At 39.1% G+C, this 10,000-nt stretch overlaps 1 protein-coding gene across 5 annotated transcripts in view; it reads left to right on the top strand.

Moving 5' to 3' along the window:
- Positions 1–10,000, top strand: part of LOC126985437 (uncharacterized) — a 239,188-nt gene that overhangs the window by 114,215 nt on the left and 114,973 nt on the right. For all 5 annotated transcript variants that reach the window (XM_050840306.1, XM_050840305.1, XM_050840307.1 and 2 more), the window contains exon 4: positions 8,690–8,819. In XM_050840306.1, the coding sequence (XP_050696263.1) occupies positions 8,690–8,819 (130 nt within the window). The remainder of the gene's footprint in view (positions 1–8,689; positions 8,820–10,000) is intronic.

The following is a 10,000-nucleotide window of genomic DNA, read 5'->3' as shown; positions in this document are numbered from 1 at the left end:
AATGTATATCTGGTGACCTTCTCTTCCTCCTCCTCCTCCTTCTCCTTCTTCTCTTCTTTCTCCTCCTCCTCTTCCTCCTCCTCCTATTCCTCTTCTATTAAATATCTCGTTTAATGTAAGTCTGTTCTTTTCCCCCTCTTCTTTATCGTGCTCCTCCTTCTCTTCCTCATCCTTCTCTTCCTCCTTCACTTCCTCTTCTATTAAATATCTCGTTTAATGTAAGTCTGTTCTTTTCCCCCTCTTCTTCTTTATCCTGCTCCTCCTTCTCTTCCTCATCCTTCTCTTCCTCCTTCACTTCCTCTTCTATTAAATATCTTGTGTAATGTATGTCTGTTCTCCTCCTCTTCTTTATCCTCTTCCTCTCTCTCTCCTCTTCCTCCTCTTCCCCTTCCTCCTCATTAGAAGCGTGGCGGCCAGATCCATCCCTTGCCTTCTCTCTTATACCCGGGTTATGCATCAGGGCCTAGGCGCGCCATTACGACGCCCGGATATAAGGCCATCTTCAGGGAGCCTCCTTCTCCGTCTCTGTCTCCTCCTTTCTTCCTCGCCCTCTCCCTCATTTTCTCGCTTTCTCGCTTCCTGTCTTCTTATATTCCTTGGAGGTTTCTGTCTGTGTTTGTCTGTCTGTATTGTATTCGTTGTTCCCTTATTTTAACTTTTGTATCTCTCTCTCTCTCTCTCTCTCTCTCTCTCTCTCTCTCTCTCTCTCTCTCTCTCTCTCTCTCTCTCTCTCTCTCTCTCTCTCTCTCTCTCTCTCTCTCTCTTTTTTTGTAGGTCTGATAAAGTCTTAGGAACAAATTTGCCACCTTTAATTTACTATTACCAAAACTACTACTACTACTACTACTACTACTTCTACTACTACTACTACAATAATACCACTATCGTTACTCTTACTACTACTATCTTTACTACCAACAGTATTACAATTACCACTTATATTACTAAAACTAATAATCTCTCTCTCTCTCTCTCTCTCTCTCTCTCTCTCTCTCTCTCTCTCTCTCTCTCTCTCTCTCTCTCTCTCTCTCTCTTACCCCCCTCCCCCCTACTCCCCCCCCTCCCCCGTCGTAAAGTCAGATCAATAATAGTTTTAATCTCCGGGATCACCGCGAGAGCAATGAAACTTTTACGCGGAGAGTCGATAGACTTCCAAAATTTTTCATTCCCTCCCTTCCCCTTCATTCGTCCTCCATTTTTATCTCTTTTCTCATTCGTTTTCTTTCGGTGTTATTTTTTTTCCTTTTTTCTCTTATCCCTTCTTTCCTTTTAATTCCTTTTTTTCTGCTCACTCTCCTTTATGTGTTCCTTTCCTTTATATGTCTAGTTCTTTTTGTTGTAGTTTTTTTTTTCATTCTTTGTCTCTCATTCGGTTGTTTTTCTCTTTTCTTTTATCCCTTCTTTCCTTTTACTTCCTTTTTTTTCTGCTCATTCGCCTTTCCTTATATGTCTAGTTATTTTTGTTTTTGTTTTTCATTCTTTGTCTCTCAATCGTTTTTATTTCGTTTTTCTTTTCTTCCTTCTTTTGCTTCTTTCTTTCCTGCTCACTCGCCTTTCCTTTACATGTCTAGTTCTTTTTGTTGTAGGGTTGTTGTTTTTTCTTTGTCTCATTCTTTTTTTTCTTTTTCTCTTCTCCCTTTTTTGCTTTTACTTCCTTTCTTTTCTGCTTGTTAGCCTTTCCTTTTTCTGTCTAGTACCTTTTGTTGTTGTTGTTGTTTTCATTTTTTGTCTTCGTCCTTATTCGTTTTCTTTGTTTTCTTTTCCATGTGTTTTCTTTCTTTTTCACCGACCTTTTTTATTCTATTTTCTTTTCATTCCGTTTCTTCCTTTTCATTCGTTCTGTATTTTTCTCTTTCTGTCATTCGTTTTCTTTTCATTTTCTTCTTTCTTTCATTTCAACCTCACTCGCCTTCTTTCTGTATTCTAATTCTTCATTTCCGCGCTTCCTTTTTCATCCGTCCTCTGTTTTTCTCCTTTTCTCATTCGTGTTCTTTTCGTTTTTTTTTTTTTGTTTGTTTGTTTTCTTTTCTCATAATTTCCTTTTTTGAATTATTTCTTTTAGTCTTTTTTTATTTCTTCTATTTCTCATCATCCGTCCGTTTTGTTTTCCTTTCGTTTCATCATATTTTCTTTTTCCCCTTTCTTCTGCCTCATTTTTTACTCCGTTTTCTTTTCATTTCGTCTCTTCCCCTTCATTCGTCTTCTATTTTTTTCTTTCTCATTCGTTTTCTTTTTGGTACCTTTTCTTATTTTCCTGCTTTTTCTTTTACCTTCTTTTTTTATCATTTTTCATTCCTCTTTTTCCTTCCTCATTCGTCCTTTAATTTATCTCTTTTCATTCATTTCCCTTTTGTTCGATTTTTCTTATTTCCTTCATATTTCTCTTTCTTTCTTTGGGTTTTCATTCCTATTTTTTATTCCTTCTATTCCTCCTCATTTGTCTTCTTTGTATGCCTTTCGCTTTATTCTCTTCTTGTCTTTCCTTTTCTTTTACTTATTTTTTTCATTTTATTTTGTGTTCTTTTCTTCTCTTCCTTTTCATTCGCCCTCAGTTTTTCTTTTTCTTTCATTTGTTTCCTTTCCCTTTTATTTTTATTCGTTTTCTTTCTTCCTTTCTTACACTTCACCTCATTTCCCTTGTTTTTTCACGTATTTTTTTCCTCTTCTTTCTTCCTCTATTTGTGTCTCCTTTCATTCGGTTTATTTTTTCATATCTTTTCTGCTTTTTCTTTTCCTAATTCGTCTGTTGTTTTCTCCATATTTGTTGTTTATTCTATTCTTTTTATTCGTCCTCTGTTTTCTTTTCATTTCATCTTACTTTTTCTGTTTTATCCACCTTTTTCTATTTTTTTCTTCTTTTTATTCCTTTCTTTCGTCATCTTTTGTCCTCTATTTTTCTCTTTTTCTTATTCGTTATATTTTTTCTGCTTTCTTCTGTTTTCTTCCTCCCCGTTTTGCATATTCTCTTTATTCATTATTTTTTCCTCTTCATTTGTCCGCTGTCTCCTTCTCATCGTTTTCCCTTTTCTTTCTTTCCCTTATTTTTTTTTATTTGTTTGTATTCTGTCATTATTTTTTCTCATTTATTTCTTTTCTCTTTTATATATTCCTCATTCACTCACCTTTTCGTCTATTTCTTTTTTATCGGTAACCTCTTAATTATTCATTCTCTCTCTTCCTCCTCTTTCGTCCTTCAATTTACTTTCTTTTATTGGTTTTCTTTTCACTTGTTTTCTTTCTTCGTCTCTTCCCTTACCTTGACTATTCTTTTTTACGTCTTTTTCATTGCCTTTTCCTCCTCTTCGTCATTCCTTAACTTCCCTATTACCTTGTTCCTTCTTTTTTTTTTTTCCTTTTCCCTCTTATGCCCATTTTTAGGAGGTTCGCTTTCTTGGTTTGCTTTTCTTTCTTTTTTTTCCTTTTCCTTTTTTTGCTGTAATGAACTTGCTTTTTCTTCCTTTCTTCTCATCAGTTTTCTTTGTTTCTCGTTTCTATATTGCGTGACTTTAGACTCATTCTTTGCTTCTTTTATTAATATTTTTCATTATTCGTATTCTCTTTCTTCATTATTTTTTCTTCACTCACAAACAAAGACGAAGAAAAGATAAAACAGGAAACATTAACTAGATAAGAAATGGAAGGAGGCGGTTGCTATACTATTTATAAACTCGTTCAAACCAATTAACTAATCCTTTTTTTAGAGAGAATCCGATGCTTTATACCGACTCTTCGATCCTTTATGATACAGGATCGGATCGCCTTCATTCTTATTTCAACGGCGCCGAATCCTCCACTGCCCTGACCCGCACGAGGCCATAAACCACCGAATTATCCGCCATCAGGGGCCGAATTTACCCAAGGAGGAGGAGGAGGAGGAGGAAGAAGGTTGAGAGAGAGAGAGGTTTATGATGCTGAATTTACCTGGTGATGATGTTGATGGGGGACGTGATGGGGGTGATGGTGGTGATCATCGTGGGGGTAATGATGGTAGAGGGGAGGGGGAGGAGGAGGAGGAGGGGAGGATGGAGGTATTGAAGGAAAAATGGAGGAGACATGTTTGAAAGGGTTAATGGGCTACAAATTCACCACCATCACCACCACCATCACCACCACCATCACCATTACCACCACCACCAACAACACTACCACCACCATCACCACCACCATCACCATTACCACCACCACCAACAACACTACCACCACCATCACCACCACCACCACCACTACACCACTTCAGTTGCTCCTTCCACTACTTTCATCACCACCACCATCTTCTCCACCATATAATCACCACCATTACCTGTAACACCACTTCCACCACCACCACCACCACCACCACCATTAATTTCTCCACCAAATAACCACCACCATTACCTCTTACACCACTATCATCACCACCGCCACCACCATCACCACTACCACCATCACCACCGCGCCGGATAAAGCTTGGTGTTGTGAGCCGAGTACCGCACAAGGTGGATTCAGGCTGTAATGGACTTAAGGCTTCTTCTTTTTTTTCTTTTTTTTTTCCTTACCTTTTTCCCTTAAGCCAATATTTAGGAGGTTCGCTTTCTTGGTTTGCTTTTCTTTCTTATTTTTTATTCCTTTTCCTTTTCCTTTTTTTGGCTGTAATGAACTTGAGTTTTCTTCTTTTTTCTTCTTTTTTCCTTACCTGTTTCCCTCAAGCCAATTTTTAGGAGGTTCGTTTTCTTGGTATGCTTTTTTTTCTTTTTCTTCATTTTCCTTCTTTTTTTGCTGTAATGGCCTTGCTTTTTCTTCTGTTCTTCTTTGTTTTCATTTTTTTGTCTCCTTTTTTTCCTCTTATGCCCAATTTTACGAGGCTCGCTTTTTTTTGTTTGCTTCCTTTTTTTCCTTTTTTTCTTTCATTTTCCTTTTTCATTTTCTTTCTTTTATCCATTTTTTTTTTTTACCTTTTCCCTCTTTTGCCCAATTTGTAGAAGATTCGCTGACTTTTTTTTCCTTCTTTTCCTTAATTTTTGTTTCCATTGTTTCTTTTCTTTCTTTTTCCTATTCCTTTTATCTACCTCTTTTCCTCCTAGTCCGTTTTCCTGGAGACGTTTGCTGCTTTCGTATGCTTCTTTTCCTTCTTTCTCTCCTTTTTCCTTCTTTTTCTGTTTTTTTGTCTTTTTCTCTCTCTCTCTCTCTCTCTCTCTCTCTCTCTCTCTCTCTCTCTCTCTCTCTCTCTCTCTCTCTCTCTCTCTCTCTCTCTCTCTCTCTCTCTCTCTCTCTCTCTCTCTCTCTCTCTCTCTCTCTCTCTCTCTCTATCTGTCTATATCTCTCTCTCTTTCCTACCTAAATCTCCTCCCCTCCTCCCCTTTATCTTTCCCTCCCCTTCCCTCCTGACTAAGCATTACCTTCCGTCTCTCCCTCCCTACCCTCCCTCCCTTCCCTCCCTCCTTTCTCTCCCTTCCCTCCCTCCCTCCGTCTTTCCGCCCCTTGATTTAGCACTATTGCCCTACATCTCAGCTTTTCTCTTCTCTCCCTTCCTCCCTCCCTTCCTCCTTTCCTCCTTCCCTCCCTTTCCTCCCTTCCATCTCTTCTCCCTCGACTGATCTTCCTAGTCGGATCTTAGATTTGACGCTCTCTCTCTCTCTCTCTCTCTCTCTCTCTCTCTCTCTCTCTCTCTCTCTCTCTCTCTCTCTCTCTCTCTCTCTCTCTCTCTCTCTCTCTCTCTCTCTCTCTCTCTCTCTCTCTCTCTCTCTCTCTCTCTCTCTCTCTCTCTCTCTCTCTCTCTCTCTCTTATTTTTTTAGTTATTTATCTTCCTCTTTCTCCTTCAAATCATCGTTTCCTCCTCCTCCTCCTTGGTGAAAGTTTGTAATGACTTTGAGTAATGATGAAGGTGAAGGGAAAAGGGTCACAACAAATGATAATTAGAGAGAAGAAGAAAGAAGAAATAAACGAACAGGCAGGCAGGCAGGTTTCAAGGTAGGGAGAGGGGAATAAACATGCAGGTAGGAAGGAAACGCAATTAACAGGTGAAATTAATTAATGCGGGAATATAAAGGTGGACGGGTATGTTCTATTAGATAATGAGATAACGAGATTGTGCCATGAATGTTTATGTGGTCATTCCAGGGGTGGGAGGGAGGGGAGGGGAAGGGTGGGACAGGAAGAGGAAAGAGAAGAAAGAACAGGGGTGACAGAGCAGAAAGAAGAGAAGGAGGAGGAGGAGGAGGAGGGGAGAGAAGGTGTAGCGGACGGAAATGGGAAAGAGACGGAAGCACAGGGTTAAAGGAACAAGAGGAAGAGGCGGAAGAGGAGCAGGAAAAGAGATAATTAAATAAGAGTAAAGAAAAAGGATTGTCGACAGAATTGGGTTTAAAAGAAATAGGAAATGAGAGGAATAGAGAATGTTGGGAAGGGAAGGAAAGGAGGAAAGGAAAGTGAATGAAGGAAAAATTAACAGTACCGAAGAGAAGGAAAGAGGAAAAGGGAAAGGGAGTGAGAGGAAAACGAGGAGTTGTGAAAGGAAAAGGAAGGAAGGGAGGAAGGAAGGGGAATGAGTTGCAAAAGAGGAGTGGAGTAAGGAACGGAAGGAGGGAGGAAGGGGAAGGGAATGACAGGAAAAAGAGGAAAGAAAGAAGGGGAGAAGAAAATGGAGTGGGGGGAAAATACGTTGAAAAAGAAAGATATGCAGAAGAGAAAGGAGAATGACGGTGAAAATGAAGGGTGGGGAGAGAAAGAGGGGAATAATGAAGGGCAATAAAGGAAAATAAGGGGAAGAAATTACATTATATCGTGTTGGAAGTTTATACATTTCTTTTCACTCTTTCTTTTTTCAATCGTTTTCATTTTTATATTCAGTAGTTTTTTTTTTTTAATGAGGCAAATGTGTTTATATAACCTTTAAAAACATTGTCCGTGCGCTCAAAAAAGTATAGTCACACATTCTTTTTAACATGATCCTTTTTTTGCCGCCCGGATGGATTTATGTTTTGATGAATGTGAGTTTTTTTTTTCTGTTTACGGGACGCGAATGTGATGTACGTGTGTGATATGTCATGTTACCCCCCCCCTCTCCCCCCCGTCCCACCCTTCTCTCTATATCTATCTCCACTTTGTTCTCTCTTTTATTCGTTGTTCGTTTCCTCCATCATTTATCTCTTTGTATCTATCTATCTATCTATAACTATTTGTCTATCATTACCCTTTCGTCCTCCCCCCCCCCCCCTTCTCTCTCAATCGTTATCTCCATCTTGTTCTCTCCTTTTTTGTTTTCCTTAGTTTCCTCCATCATTTATCTCTTCCTTTCTATCTATCTATTTGTCTGTCATTACCCTCTCGTCCTCTCTCTCCCCTTCTCTCTCAATCTTTATCTCCACCTTGTTCTCTCTCCTTCGTTTTCCTTTTTCTGCTTACTCATTTATCTTTCTAAGTATTCCATCTATCTATGTATCTGTTTTCATCACCTTGCTTATTTTCTTTACTTTCTCGGTTTTCTGTTTTTCCTCCTTTTATGTTTTTATCTATCTATCTATCTTTGTTTACCTTCACCCTGCTTGTTTTCTCTCCTCTTTCGTATTCCTGTTTGCTTTCTCTCCTCTTCATTCCTGCTTCCTTGTTCTTTGACCTTTACCCTCTTTATCTGTCTATCTCTCTATCTCTATCTCTCTCTATCTCTCATTGTTGAACTTCACCTTGCTTGTTTTATCCCCTTTTTCGTATTCCTGTTTGTTCTCTTTCTTCTTCATCCCTGCTTCTTTGTTCTTTTGCCTTTACCCTCTTTATCTGTCCATCTCTATCTCTCTATCTTTGTTTAACTTTATCCTGCTTGTTTTATCCCCTTTTTCGTATTTCTTTTTGCTCTCTTTCCTCTTCATTCATGTTTCCTTGTTCTTTGACCTTTACCCTCTTTATCTGTCTATCTCTATCTCTCTATCTATCTACCTTTGTTTAACTTTATCCTGCTTGTTTTCTCCCCTTTTTCGTATTCCTGTTTGTTCTCTTTCTTCTTCATTCCTGCTTCTATGTTCTTTTGCCTTTACCCTCTTCATCTGTCCCCATTATCTCCCTCTCCCCTCACCCATTCCCTCCTCTCACCATTTCCCTTTCAACAATATCACACAAACCCCTCTTTTCTCTCCACTTTTACTACCTTCTCTCTCCCCTCACCCCTTTTATCTCCCCTCACACCCAGTTTTCTCCCTCATCCCATTACTGAAAGCACACACTCCTCCCTATCCTCCCTTTTCTCTCCCTTTTACCACCTGTTATCTCCCTCCTTATCACCTTTTTCTCACGTGCTATACAATCATCTACGAATTTTTCCTTCTGTCTCTTTTCCTTGTCTTTGTTTTCCCGTGTCTTTCTCCTGTTTTATTACTCATTCTTTCTTCCCTCCGTTTACGCTGTTCTCATTAACCTGTCTCATCGTCTCTTCCTTCCTCCGCTGTTATTTCCCTCCTGTATCATCACTTCTTTCTTCCTTTTTTTTATTCCAGTATCTTTCCCTTACCTCGTCTCTCCAGTTTCGTCACCTTTCTCTCTTCTCCCTTTCTCTTCTTCCAGTCCCTTCACTACCTCTTTCTTCCTCTACTTTATTCCACTCTCTTTCGCTCGTCTCATTACTTATCTTCCTTCAGTATCCTTCCATCTTCTCTCTTTCCTTCAGTCTCTTCCTTAATTCCTCAGTCTACTCCTGTCTCACCGTCTCTTCTTCCTCCCCAGTGACGGTGACAGTGGACGGGGTGGAGGGCGAGAGCGCGTCCGTACCCTGTGACCTCTTCCCCACTGACCCCGAGGACAAGGTCAACCTCATCCTCTGGTACAAGGACGACGCCAAGGACCCAATATACAGGTAATAATTTCCCTCTTTCTTACCTGTGATCATTTGGACCCAATATACAGGTAATACTTTCCCTTGTTCTTACCTGTAATTTTCTGAACCCAATATACAGGTAATAATTTCCCTCTTTCTTACCTGTGATCATTTGGACCCAATATACAGGTAATACTTTCCCTTGTTCTCACCTGTGATTTTCCGGACCCAATATACAGGTAATAATTTCCCTCTTTCTTACCTGTGATCATTTGGACCCAATATACAGGTAATACTTTTTCTTTTTCTTACCTGTTATTTTCCGGACCCAATATACAGGTAATACTTTCCCCTTTTCTTACCTGTGATTTTCTGGACCCAATATACAGGTAATACTTTCCCTTGTTCTTACCTGTGATTTTCCGGACCCAATATACAGGTAATACTTTCCCCTTTTCTTACCTGTGATGTTCTGGACAGGGGAGGGAAGGACAGGCTCAGATCTCGTTTTCTTTCTTTTTTTTTACAGCAAGGGAAGCAGTTCGTGGCCAAAAAAAAAAAAAAAATCAAACAAAAAAAAACCAGCAACAAAAAAGCCCTTCAAACGCTCCTCCAGCAAAAAAAAAAAAAAAAAAAAAAGAACGAGAGGTCAGAAGAGAGGTCAATAGAGGTCAATTTCGGTTGAGTTTATAATTAACTTTTTTTTTACCTTTTGCCTTTAATTATCGTACAGGTAAGAGAATAAAAATCAGGTGGTTATTGTAGTGTTCCTATGATTTCTTTAGGTGACTTCTCTTTCTTTTTCACCTGTAATTTTCTGGAAAGGTTAGGAAAGAAAGAAGGCAGGTGGTTTTTCTGTTATTTAACGGTGTTTTTTTGCCATGAGCTGCTTCCCATGCTGTAAAAAGAAAAAAAGAAAAACGAGATCCGAACCTATTTTTCTTACCTGCCCAGAACATCACAGGTAAGAGTAAGGGAAAGTATTACCTGTTACCTTTAAATTCCTGAACAGATGAGAGAAGAAAAGCAGGCGGTGTTTATCATATGTCTGGTTGTCTTTTGTAATTATATGTTTTCCCTTTACCTGAAAACTTCCGCACAGGTGAAAGAAAACAACAGGTGGTATTAGTAATTTTGGGGGATCTTTTTTTATGATTTTTCTTACCCTTTCACCTGTGATTTTACGTACAGGTGAAGATAAAAAAAAGTAGTATTTATAA

Source organism: Eriocheir sinensis, chromosome 59 (genome assembly GCF_024679095.1).
Source record: "Eriocheir sinensis breed Jianghai 21 chromosome 59, ASM2467909v1, whole genome shotgun sequence".
Classification (NCBI taxonomy): Eukaryota; Metazoa; Arthropoda; class Malacostraca; order Decapoda; family Varunidae; genus Eriocheir; species Eriocheir sinensis.
This window is presented reverse-complemented; position numbering and strand designations above follow the sequence as displayed.